Source organism: Capsicum annuum, chromosome 1 (genome assembly GCF_002878395.1).
Source record: "Capsicum annuum cultivar UCD-10X-F1 chromosome 1, UCD10Xv1.1, whole genome shotgun sequence".
NCBI classification, from domain to species: Eukaryota; Viridiplantae; Streptophyta; class Magnoliopsida; order Solanales; family Solanaceae; genus Capsicum; species Capsicum annuum.
In genome coordinates, this window is record NC_061111.1 from 4,988,893 (window position 1) to 5,003,044 (window position 14,152).

The following is a 14,152-nucleotide window of genomic DNA, read 5'->3' on the forward strand; positions in this document are numbered from 1 at the left end:
ATGATACTTTGAGTATTTGCGTGAGTTTGAAACCCGTTTGTTTATTAATATTTTTCAATAGGACTCTCAAATTCGAGCTCTGAAAATGAAAATAATATTGTTCGGAGCAGTGTCTCCATAATAGGCCATGCAATGCGCAAATTTAAATTTGATCAACCCCAATAGCACTACACCAAAAAGATATTTAGCAGCAATGAGTACAACATCACTAGCTTAGTTGCTTCTAAATTATGTTTTTATAAGCAATAATTATTGACATTTACATTTAGCAATCTTTGTAAATGCCCTTACAACCTATATACAACAACATTATATTGGTTTCAGTGGAAATAAATAATGCCAGTAAAATCTTTAGTACTCTTTTTTAAAATACACATTTATTGTCGCTAAAAAACTATTGTTGTCGTGTAGGAGCATCGAAAAGATTAATTGTCAACTTAAAATAATAAAACATGATTATTGTATTTTATATATAATATATATGTATCATGAATCAGCTCAACTATACGCACTTGATGCTTTACAATTGGCAAAACAAGGAAACCAGTATAAAGATTGATAATCATCATCATTAGTACAGATTAATTACTCTTGCTTATTGCAATTGATGAATATGGATGACCTGAAAATTTAAATCTAGTTGATGAATAAAATATTAGCTAAGATATGCTTTTTATTTATTCATTTATTTATTCTTTATTTATTAGTGTGACGTAAAATGGTGATGACTTGTGACTTGTGAGTGGAGTATCGTGTACAAATTTTGGTGTAATTACTTCTAAGTTAATATTTATATAATTAAGCTACAAGATTTAGTTAGTTGTTCAACGTAACATACCACAACCATCCTTAATTATTTTAACACTTGCACAAAAAAAAAAAAAAAAAAGAAGCTGAATTTAGTTTTGTGGACATTTCCCCTGCTGTTTATATCAAATCATATAATTTACTATTAATATTTTAGTAATTTAATAAAGTAAAATACATATTGAAAATTACTCTTTTCGTTCATCCTTAATTGTTATGTTTTGCTTTTAAAAGTCAATTTGTCTAATCCTTATCATCAAATTAGCTTAGCTTAATTTAATATTTCAAAATTGAAATTTGAATATTCAAAAACTATATAAAAATACAAAAAGAACAATAAGTTATAACTTTTTTTTTCATCAATATGATAAAAAAAATACTATCTTAAAATGTTGGTTAAAATATGCCGTGTTTGACTTTAAAATAGAAATTGTAGGGAGCAATTAGGAATGTCTATTAATAGGTACTGTATATATAACTGTATAAAATAGGAATATATATAATTAATGACGAACAATTATGAATTTGTGTAACAGTCAAATTAAGGTGAATACATTCCCAAACAGTTGTAATTTTACATGTATATACACACAAAATACCTATTTTATGATGTGGCCTGCTATCTTAAATTAAGATTTTAAAAAGAGTTTTAGTAGTCTTTATGGACTATTAAACATTAATAACATATTTAATATATATAGTCCCAATAAATGAGATTTGATATGAAGACAAAATATTAATAACATATTCAATATATATAGTCTCAATAAATGAGATTTGATATGAGGACAGAATATCATCGACCTTAAAGGCTCTTTTTAATAGACTTTGACTGTACATTACGAATAAAAAATATTCGTGTAATCGAATAACTGATAATTACATATAATAAATGTAAAAAAAAATGTCATCACCTTATTATATAACCTAAATATTTAACGGAAAAGGGTTAAAAATACCTTTCAAGTATTGAAATTGGGTCAAAAATACCCTTCGTTAACCTATTGGGCCAAAAATACCCTTCAAGTATTGAAAATGGTTCCAAAACACCCCTCCATCCAACTTTATGACTCAAAAATACCCTTGCAACTAACGATTTTTAAAAATCATAATTAAAAATTCAAAAAAGGGTCAGAAATACCCTTTAAATATTAACATTGGTTTAAAAATACCATCTATCCACCTTTATGGATCAAAAATACCATCTATCCACCTTTATGCAATTAACGATTTTCTTAAATCATAGATAATTTTTTTAAAAAAAATACGTGGCACCTTTCACTTGGTTGACACTAAATTAATTAAAATTTATATATATAATTTGGATATAAAATTTTTAATTTTTTATAATAAATTTATATATTAAAAATTATGTTCATAAAATAATTGCACTATTAAAAAATTTAATATAATTAATAATTTAAAATATTTTATGTAAATAATAAGTAAAATAAATAAATTAAAACGGAGGATATACAGTATCATTATTTGACATTACTGTTTTATAATATGGTCAAAATCTAACCTTAAAGATGCATGTTACTTTTTCTTGGCAAAGAATATAACTATGGAGTGCATTCTCTTCCCTTTATAAAGAATCATCGCAATCTACTAGTGTAATATTTCAAGTGAGAGTTAAAATAATAGGAAATTGTATAATGAAGAATATAATATATACCAATTCCACACGAGTTAAATGAAAATTAATTATTCAAGGCCATTTTTAGTAAAACAAATAGGTAAGAGATTTTGATGTAAAACTTTGATTAATCATGAACCTTGGAGTGTTCTCTTATGCCGACGCTAGAACTACCAGAAAAAGCATCACCTCACCATTACAAGCTTTTAAGGGTGGATTTGGTGTGAACGAAAATGTTCGTTTCACTAAAAATTTTGAAAAATATTTTTCCTAAAAACCATATTTATTCTAAATTTCAAATTAAGAAAAATAACTTCCCTAATCAAAGTAGGGAAAATAAATTATAAAGCTTATACCACTCAAAATCACCCACCCCATCCTAAAGCTTGAGTTGAGGCCGGATTGAATGTAACATTTAAATTAATTTAATTTCAACCAAGTGAAAGCTGCCACGTATATTAAAAAAAATTATTTATGATTTAAGAAAATCGTTAGTTGTAAGGATATTTTTAAATCATAAAGGTGGATGGATGATATTTTTGAACCAATTTCAATACTTAAAGGGTATTTCTGACTCTTTTTCAAATTTTTAATTATAATTTTAAAAATCGTTAGTTGCAAGGGTATTTTTAAGCCATAAAGGTGGATGGAGGGGTATTTTTAAACCATTTTTAATATTTGAAAGGGTATTTCTGGCCCAATAGGTTAGCGAAGAATATTTTTAACCTAATTTTAATATTAAAAGGATATTTCTGACCCTTTCCCGAATATTTAAAATGAGTTTAACTTTTATAAGAGTTCTTGCCTTACTAGATAACCTAAAAGATAGATACAAGTAATTATCTATAATATTCAAAAATTAATATCCTAAAATGACAAGGTATATGATGATTAACAAAAACAAACTAAATACTCAAAAAAGCCCAACATTTTTTATTATTTTTTTTTAGAAAAAAAACTTATTAATTCAGTATGCCAGCCATTAACATCAAAGGATACTCCTTCCCTATGTGAATTGTGACTTTTTTTGGCACTTTCCAACTTCCCTTTATTTCTTGTTCTACCTACTCTATTTCCACTTCCTACATTTCTCTTTAATTTTTTTTTTTTTCTGAATTATAAGTTCTTGAAGATTCACCTATTAGGAAGGGTGGAAAAAAAATTATATTTTTCATAGGTTATGATTATGGGAGAAGAACATCAAAGCCCTCTAGTTTCTCCAAAAAATTCAAAAGAAAATGATGAGCAAAACAATGAAGAAGCAAAAGAGAAAGTTGAAGAAAAAGTATTTGCACTTGTTCCAATTGTAGAGGATAAAGAAAAAATAATCTCTGCCCCTATTCAAGAAAGTATGCACTTATTCCTATTCTACGATTTTTATTATTATTTGTTGTTTCTTTAACCTCGATTAATATTATTGTTTATGCTTGTTGCTATTGCTTTTCGGCATGTCCAGACCTCACTTGTGAAATCATGCTCGATTTTTGTTGTTGTTGTATTATATCTTTTGTTTACGTTTGAAAGATTTCTCTGTATTTTTATTTTTTTGGATTGTCATCATGTAATTGTAGTTTAATTAATTGATTATTTTTTTTGCTAATTTAATTTGAGGAGTTTTGATTGGTTAAAATCTTGGATTTTCTGACAGAGGAAACAGATTCAGAAATTCAGAAAAGTACAGGGGTTTCCAAGGACAGAGGTAAATTTGGCAGCTGATTTTATTATTTTGTGTCAAATTAATTTGCCTTTATTATTATTATTCCCCTGTCTCAATTTATATGATACAATTGAGATTTTCAGAGTCAATTAAGTTTTTATTTAATTAATTTTTTTAATTAAATATTTTAAGTTTATTAATTACTGAGATTTATAGCATTTTTTTTCAATTAAGTAGCAAAATTTTCTTTAGGATCATTTCCAGAATTAGAATGTTATGAACCAATTGTCCACATTGAAAAAATAGAGAAATGCTAAAGGAATTATAAGCCAAATGAGTTTTCCCACCTATTAGACTAGGCTTTTGGATTGGACTCTCCCATTTGGTTTATAACATTATAACATTATGAAACTGCCTGATTTTGAGGTATATTAAGAATAAGGTTGTTTCTTTAAAAAGAGTAAGGTTGGTGAAGGTAAACCTTGCAAGGTACTACCAAATAGAAGGAAAAAATTGTGTATAAGGCTCAACTTTTTTTTAAATACAGTAACAAAAAATAAGGAAATATAACGGGATAAAGTGTGGTATTCTTAATCAGAGTTCTCGAATTTGAATACTGACAAAGGGAAAGAAATGATGTTACGAAGCGCTTCCATTTGTAATGGGCCTTACTCGGAGCAAATCTTGATTAGTGGACCCCATGTGCTTGCTAGACACCGGATTGGAAAATCAAAAAAAGATATAGGAAAAAGGAAATTCAAGAGAGTAGCTTAATTCCATTTCCTTTTATTGTACTTTTGCTCAATTCCCCACTTTAAGGATTTTAATATGCCTATTCTCAATTTAATAATTTTCCCTATTTCATTGCTGAAAATAATATTGGTTTATTGATATTTTTTGTTTTTATAGATACTGCCCTAGCAAAGGTTGAATCAGAGAAGAGATTGGCTTTGATCAAGGCATGGGAAGATAATGAAAAAACTAAGGCTGAAAACAAGTACTATAATTTAATTTCTATTCCTTTTTATTTATTTTATTTCCCCCCCCTTTGGCAATCAACATCAACAGAAAAAAATTAATTAAAGGAAAAAGAAAGAGAAAAGAGGATGTATTTTTTCAATCTGTTGGGTGAATATAAAGTGAAATCTACTTACATATGCTTATTTTCAACTATGGACTAAACCTATGTTGCTCGCACGTTTTAAAAATATTGTCACGGTCATGTTGAATTCTTAGAAAATATATAGCTTTTGGAAGATTTGACAAATACTCTGCAGTATTTTTGAAGAGTCCGAGCAACAGTGGAAGTTAATATATGTTGATATTAATTTCAAGTGCGAGGTTGTTGCTATGTTTTGTTGATTATATTCAACATATGATGAGGAAATATCAGGGCACTTAAAAAGTTGTCAGCAGTTGGAGCTTGGGAGAACACAAAAAAGGCAAATTTAGAAGCTGAATTGAAACAAATTCAGGTGAAATCATTGTTACTTACAACAATTCTACTAGTACTAAATAGTACTTCGTCCGTCTCATTTTATGTGACGCCCTTTCCGTTTTAGTCTGTAGCAAGTCAAAGGGTGTCACGTAAAATGGAACGGATGGAGTATATGATATCATTTTCCCCCCTTGGTGTCACTTTTTACTAATCAAGAATGCATCTATCTTTTGTTGTCACTTCAATATCTATCTTTGCACTTGTTAGTTTAGTTTCATCAAGGCGGTTCGACATCTTCTATATATTACATGAGAAAGGACCTTGTCTGTGCACTTAATGCAGTGTAACTTTCCAGCAGAAGGGGTTCTCATATACCCCTTTCTGCCGTTCTAGATCCGCCCCTGCAGTTGTGCCTTATTTGAAACCAATACATTGGCTTCTTTCTTGATCCGATATCTGATGGTGTTAATTTCTTGTAATATCAGATTGATGATAGGTTTTGCGTCTATATTGTTAGATTACAAGTAAACGGACAAGATCTTTCACATCTCTCTGTTGTGAAAATCTGTGTACTGAGTCCTACAGTGTTACTGATGCTATTTTTTAACCCTGAATGTTCGAAGCTAACATGAATACTATTAGTACATTACAAGCTAGCTCGCTTGTCATTTTGCATTTATCTAACCCAGCCTGAGCCTTCTTATGAAATTCCTTCGAATATCTCATTAGGTAGGTGTATAGAAGTTAAATCCAAGATTTAATCAGGCCAAAGAGCTTTCTGTCATTCACTCTAAGAACCTCTTTTATCACCATATTCTTCTTGCTTTACCATTTCATGAGCGATACTCCAACTACCAGGCCTATTTCACTCATTTAAGCGAAATATTCATATTGGATGACATGTTTCTTGGTTGATCTGTTTTGAGCTCATATTTCCAGCTCCTTTACCAGAACCACATTTCTAGGCTTATCTCCTAAGCTGTTACTTACTACTACTCAGATTTTATGTGTTTCAAGATCTCATTTTTATGATTCTTAGACTAATGTTCATATTAAGAAACACGAAAGTGAATGTATAAGTATTGTCCAGTGGACCTATAGACATAGGCGGAGCTAAGGAGCACAAGGGGGTATCCGAACCCCCTTTGTTGGAAAATTACACTGTTATGTCGGAAAGTATTTCTTTTTCTGCATATATAGTAGATGTTGAATCCCATTGGCTTCTTCATATGTTTTACATCATTATACTTTGAATCTCCTAGTGAAAATCATGTTGCACCCTCTGCCTCTATATCACCTCGTAGGACCTTTTTCTTACATCTTGTTAGTCCAACTCCAAAGTTCAATTTCTTTATCTTATTCATACACTATTATTATATCATCATGGTCCATAAATAGATTGAGAGTCTTCTTAACTATATCCATCATTCAAGTTTCAACTACATCATCAATCAAACCATTAACACACACTCAATTGTCTGTCACGATCTCTTAACTATGTCTGTAGCATATCTATATGTATGCGTCCTCATGTACATGCACCTTTGATCCGAACAGGAAGAACTAGAGAAGAAGAAGGCGGAATACGCGGAGAAGATGAAGAACAAGGTGGCTGAAATTCACAGAGAAGCAGAAGAAAAGAGGGCAACGATTGTAGCAAAACGAGGTGAAGATGTTCTCAAGGTTGAGGAAACTGCTGCTAAATTTCGTGCTACTGGCAATTTGCCCAAAAAGTTCTTGCAGTGCTTTGGCTATTAGATTCTAACTTTAGTCAAAAAATCTCCAAAACATTAATCATATGCAGACTCTACATACATTTCTTCTATTGTTTCTTTGTGTTGGTTGGGTGTAGTTGCTTAATTAATGTTCCTTCCTTCTGTGTATAGACTATAAAACAAGTTCTTGTTTATACTCTTGATGAAACAATCATGTGTGCTGAACATTATTCATACACTTCACAATTTTGTTGTTAATATTGTGGTTAAGAGTACAAAGAATAGAAAGGCCTTAAGGACAGCCTGGTGCACAAGCACTCCCGCCCGCTTTCGCTCAAGTTCTAGGACGGGGTCGCACCTCAAGGGGTGTAGTGCACCGTGGCGGAGGAGGCAGGATTTTCATTGAGGGAGTTCATCATCTGCTATATGCATGTGAAAAGAAACATTTTGACCTCATAATATACAATGTGATTTTTCGGTAAAAGAGGCTCGGATGAACCCCTTCCCGCCACATATAGCTTGGCCACAGGCAATGCAGACAGTAGACAGCATACCCTAAATTCAGTGGCGGAGCTAGGATTTTCATAAAGGGATTCAGAAGTAAACGTACGAACTAACCGAAGGGGTTCAACATCTACTATATATACATAAAAAATAATTTTAACCATGTATATATAAACAGTATAATTTTTCGTCGAATAGGATTCGAATAAATTCCCTGATCTAACTATAGCCCCGCCCCTGCCTAATTTCACGACTCGAAACAATGACCTATGCCCCTTGTTTTATTTCTTCTGATCTTTTTTCCAATTACATTTCTAGCTACCAATGAATTAACAAACTTCATTACGTGTGTCCTAAATGCTAGCAATATTTTTGCTTCTCCTCTAATTTTTTTAGCAATTGGTTCAAATTAGCACACAAAAATAGTAAATGCTCTAAATATTTTTTTATTCTTTTCTATTTTTGTAACTTTGGGAATACAGATTAAAACCCATGCTATAGAGATTTTTGTATATATATAATAGCTATATAAAAAGCATTTCAAAATCTCAATTCCCATCTAGACTTTGAAACTTTTTTTTAAAAAAGTAAAAATTACATATATAACAACATTTTGTGAAAAATTACATATATAATGGCATTTAAAGGGAGCCCACAGAAGTGTAAAGTTTGTGAAAAAACTGTTTATATTGCAGAAATGATCTCTACAAATGGTGTTGCTTATCATAATACGTGTTTTAGGTGTAAACATTGCAATGGAAGACTTGCAGTAAGATTTTGTGATTACATATATACACTCATATTTTCTACTGATAACATATTTTTTATCATCTCGAATTGATTAAAACAAGGGCAGTTTGGTGCGTTTAGCTTTGCTATGTGTGGAACTTGAGGAGTGCCTAATTATAATAGTCTAGTGATGCAACCTTACCTTGCATAGTAATTTTATGGTACGAGAAGTCTTTCTTAATGAGGTCCTTTCTAATTGGCGAAAAAGTGACTAGTGTCAACGACTAAGCGGGTCATAATTCCCGACTCAGCTCCAATAATGGTGTTGGAAAACTAGTTCCATGACTTAATCTTGTGACCCCTTATCACATGATGGCACGTGTTATCATTACGTCCGCTTTTCGATTAGGATTGGAACCAATTTAAGAAGACTTCAGCGAGTGATAAAAAACGATGGATTGTAAATTTATTAAAGTTTTTCTACATAAACTCTTCTCATTTCAAATTAACAGACGCAACAAAAGAAAAAGAGAATTAAGATACTATAGTTCTTTTGTTCAAAAAATGTATATTTAATGTAACGTACAACTAAACTAAAGTTGAAACATGACGCAAAAGTAGTTCTGTTTTCCCCCCAAAAAAGGAAAAAGAGCCTTTCCTTTGTTAGTATTTGGGACTATACAACACGTACCTTTTATGTTTGTATCAAATATTTCATCAACATTAAGCTTCTTATAATAAACATTTAGATTAATAATTAATTATATATTATTTTTTGAACTGTAGTTGAGCACCTATTCAACCCTTGATGGAGTACTATATTGCAAGCCTCATTTTGCACAAATCTACAAGGAAAAAGGAGGAGATCCCTTGAAACATTCTGCATCATGTAATTTGTTTTATATATAACTTAACACTACATTTTAAACAATTAACCACTACAATATAATTTTTATTAATCATTTATTTGCCTAATTATTTTTTTATTTTCCTTATTTCTTGAGCAGTGGGAAGGCAAAATGAACTGGTACGTATCATTTGTTTACATGCTCTAAAATTATTTTTACTAGCTAGCAAGGTAGAACAACAATATTAGACACATATTCAGACGAACCTAGTAGTTTTTGCTTAAGTTCATTAAGTATGTATAGATATTTAATCATGAACCCAACAATTGAAACGACCTTTGAGTTCAACGGCATATTTAAAATCACAAAATTCAAATTCTAACTCCGACTACATACGTTACGGGTAGTATTAACTTTTTGTATATTTTACTGTTGTTACAGAACAGAAGCTCTAGCAAAGTTTCAGCTCTATTTTCTGGTACGAAAGATAAATGTGCTGCTTGTAAAAACTGTTTACGCATTGGAGAAGGTTAGTATTTCTTTTATTTCTTCTTAGAACTACTTAATATCAACAATTTTCTTCTTAAAACTAATTAATGTCAACAAAATTATAGTTTCTCTCTAGTCTTATTTATGTGTAAATGTTAGTTAAAAATGTGTGTTTTTGTTCCCTTTAAATAGGAAATATTTATATATGGACAATTTACAGAAGCATATTTCTCTCAAATATAGAATAACATCATAAGTTTAACATAACACATAGGCCGATAATTAAGTAGTCAATAAATTTGAAATGGTAAATTTCTTTTTTGATTTGTTGAGGTTTCTTTCGTTGTTACGATAGGCCGAAAGCAGTGCCCATTCTCTTGTATTTGGGGGCACATGTATTGTTCCTAGGAGATACTCTACTATAATTTTACCTTAATAAACTTATTTTATGAAGAATATAATGATTAATTTTCTTGGTCCAAGAGAATGATGGAGAGATTTCTAATATAATCAACTCATTGATCTTATGGTATATTTCAGTATCAATGATGAGTTTGTGAATATTTATAAGCAAATGGATCAAAAGTGCACAGTTCTAATTTACTAAACATTTTATTAACCCTTTGATAATAATATAACGAGGGCAATAGCATTGTATATCTACTGACTTAAAATCTCGAATCCAAATGCAGGTGACAGTGGATGGTGAAATGTACCACAATACATGCTTCAAGTGTGTTCATGGAGGTTGTAAACTCACAACATCATCATATGCAGCATTTGATGGACGTCTTTATTGCAAACCACATTTCTCTCAATTGTTCAAAGAAAAAGGCTCTTATAATCATCTCAGCAAAGCTGCATCAATGAAGAATTTAAATTTAAATGAAAGTTTAATCAATGAAAAACAAGGTTCTAGTACTACTAATGATCAAGTGAATGACACAAGATGATAAGTCATAAATAGAAAAATAAGGTTCTAGTACTACTTGTATATGCTGCACTTGAGCCGAGGGTCTTTTGGAAACATAGTCTCTCTACCTTCAAGAGGTAATGGTACGATCTGCGTACGCTCTACCACTCCAGACCCCGTTAATTATGAGATTTCACTCGATATGTTGTTGTAATATTTCATTTTCTATCCATTTATCGACAACAATTATTTTTTTCTCATTTATTTAATTTTATTTTAAAGTTCTACTTAAAAAACCATGTCTATATTCACTCATTTCCTTGTTATAATGTTGGAATATAATGACGGAGTAAACATGCTAGAGAGGAACCTGATAGGTAGTTCACTCATGGCTCACCGGATATAAAGTTTAAGAAAGAAAAATAAATACTTTAGGGTTAGTAGAAAGAACATACTATATATGACGTTTGATCGAAAAGTTTAAGTTGATTAAATTATTTTTAAATGTAAAAAGATGTTATTCATTTCGAAATAGAGATAGAAGGAAAACTGCGTAAAAAAGAAATACTTCTGAAATTAGCTAGTGACTTTAAACATGATATGATGTTTATCTAAATTGAATGTTGGATTCTCTTTCAACTTTTCCTAATTAGGCCCCCCCTCCAACCCCACAAAATGTGTTAGAAATATATATATATTGGTTAAAGTGTTGGAAATAATTGACAACGATGTGGGATCGCCAAATCCAATATTTCTTGACAATTTAATATTGTGAATTTAATTATAAGCAAGTTCATAATAATGGAAAGTTGGTTAAATTTGCTCATTCACTTTGAAACGTTCGCTCAATATACTATTCGTCACACTTTGAGGTCAAATTAATTTATCTACATTAGAAAATTGGCTAAACATATCCTTCGTCATTTTATAGGATCAAATTATCCTTGATGTCATGCTTTGGGGTTAAATTATCTTATCTTCAATGTCATACTTTAGGGTCAAATTTATCCCCATTGTTAAGAACTCTTCACATGCATGTACCCTTTCTTTAATAGAAAAACACAAATCAACATTACATGTCCCATTTTTTTTAAAAATAAAATACACCCTAATCTAACCCGCCCGACCTGACTTGAACCATAAAAGAGACACAAATAAATATACCCCCTTCAGTTCTGTTGGTCAAAATTTTTCAACGAGAGTAACTTCTTAACAATGAAGGTAAATATGACCTCAAAGTACGATATCAAGGACAAATTTGACTCCAAAGTATGATGAATGATATATTTAACCAATTTTTCAAGAATAGAGGGGTAAATTTGGCTTTAAAATATGACAATGGATAAATTAAATCCTAAAATATAACAAAGGATATATTTAATCAATTTTTCAAAATAAAATGGTAGTAAATTTGACCCTTTTCTGTGGTAACTAATGAGGTGTTAATTTGTAAATATCGTACACTTAGGCTAGTGGATAATATATTGGATTCAATATCAGCTATTCACATACAAAATCTGGATTCATGCATTGCAATTTGCAACAGTGTTGATTTGCACATTGTAGGATTCATTTTTGGACAACGGTTTAAATAATTATTTTTAGGAGCTCAAGCCCAAGACTTTTCTAATTAAGAGCAGAGAAATTTCAATCATCCAATCATAATCCACGTTGATCATCATCATATGCATTCAAGGTCTAACAATCCAGACTATAAGTGGTACGCTAGATAAATTTATTACATATACTGTCCATTGAATCAATTACCTAACCAAGTTGTTTCTTATGTAAGAGACTGATAAAAGTATGAATCAATTCATATCTTTTCTTGTTTTTATTCCTTTCAAAAAAATTCTTACTAACCCTAACTTTTTAGGTCATATAGTATTAAATAAAAATGTCTGGTACGAATATAAGGACCAATGGTTCTAGACTTCTAGTTTTACTTTTAATTTAGCAATCATTGGAGCATATTAATAGCTAAAAGAGGGGAAATCAATTTTCAAATTCTTTTACTAAACATTTCAATCTTATTTACTATGATAATAGACAGATGACGATAAATAATTCTTATATATATATATATATATATATATATATATCCTTCGAATATAATGATGTATAATAAGGACATAACTGACACAAATATTCCTAACATAAATGACATAACAACATCCTATCGAGTATAATATCATAAGTGGGGTTTAGAGATGATAAAATATACGTAAAAATTTTACTTCTATCTTTGTGGGATATATAGAAAGTTGCTTCCGACTAACCCATGCTTAAAAAAAAATGTAGTCAAAATATGATAGAATGAAAAATAACAACCAAATAGCAAGATAAATAAAATAATTAAAGTAACAAGTAATAGCAGTAAAATTGAAAAGAAAAAAAAATACTAGTACTTAGTAAGACTATTAAATAAAAAGAAGATAAAAAAAGGAGACCAACTCTCTACCTCTTCCTCAGGAAAATACTAAAACATACGACATGAATAATAAAGAAAAAATATAGAGGTTTGTTTGTTACGTGAAATAAAAAGATAATTTTTGTATAAAATTTAAGATTAACTTTATTTTATATTTAGTGAGAGTAATGATTAAGAAATTGTTTTATTTTATTTTATTATTTATGTTAAAATGATAAAATTATTATTTTATACAAATAAATAAATAAATATAATATTCTTATCAAATATCATTATTTATTCTATTTGACGTACCAAACGACCCCATATAGAATCAATGTCACAAGAGTACCTTTTGGTTGTCCATCACAATCGTCAAACTTAATATTTGACGTTTTTAAATACACAACCAATAAATTGAAATCCACAGCTAAACAAAAAAATATAGTAAGCCACTATTATAAAATTCTTCTTTTTGTTGTCTTAAGGGGTTGTTGAGTTGGTTTGAGGAGGATTTTTCATAGCGGAGGTTACGGATTCGACCTATCTCTAATTCATTTTCAATCGAGCTCGTCGCACGGATTTACCTAATGCGGTTTACATTTCTTGTGTGGTCTGCGAGCTATTGCATAATAAGGAATTTACCTGATACGTACACAGTGTTCACCACAAAATACTCATCCGAAGGATAGAGGCTGTGACTGAGGGTGTAGCGGCTGCACAGTTTTCAAAAAAAAAAAAATTCTTTTTGTTAACAAAAATCCAAACTTGTGAACTACTTCTTTCTTCTTTAGTTTATCTTCTTTATTTCAGTTATCCACTATTGTCGTGTCGTGTAGTATTTTGTAGCAAGAACCAAAAGAAATGTCATGTGAAACTTATTTTTTCTTTCCCATTTTGCCCTCACCTCGTTTCACTTATCCTAGTGACGGAGCCAGAAGTTTTATTTAGGGATATATAATATAAAGAAATAAAATACAAACTTATCTTAGTGACGAAATGA

The 14,152-nt window shown here is 30.1% G+C and overlaps 1 protein-coding gene and 1 pseudogene across 1 annotated transcript; both read left to right on the top strand.

Annotated features, from left to right (window-relative positions):
- Window positions 1-3,431: 3,431 nt before the first annotated feature.
- LOC107865781 (remorin) lies at window positions 3,432-7,494 on the top strand. The gene is made up of 5 exons (XM_016711968.2): window positions 3,432-3,795; window positions 4,095-4,145; window positions 5,013-5,100; window positions 5,497-5,578; window positions 7,099-7,494. Exons 1-5 carry the CDS (start codon window positions 3,627-3,629, stop codon window positions 7,297-7,299), a joined length of 591 nt encoding a protein of 196 aa, XP_016567454.1. The 5' UTR covers window positions 3,432-3,626; the 3' UTR covers window positions 7,300-7,494.
- Window positions 7,495-8,394: 900 nt separating this feature from the next.
- LOC107858533 lies at window positions 8,395-10,822 on the top strand (annotated as a pseudogene).
- The last annotated feature ends 3,330 nt before the right edge of the window (window positions 10,823-14,152 follow it).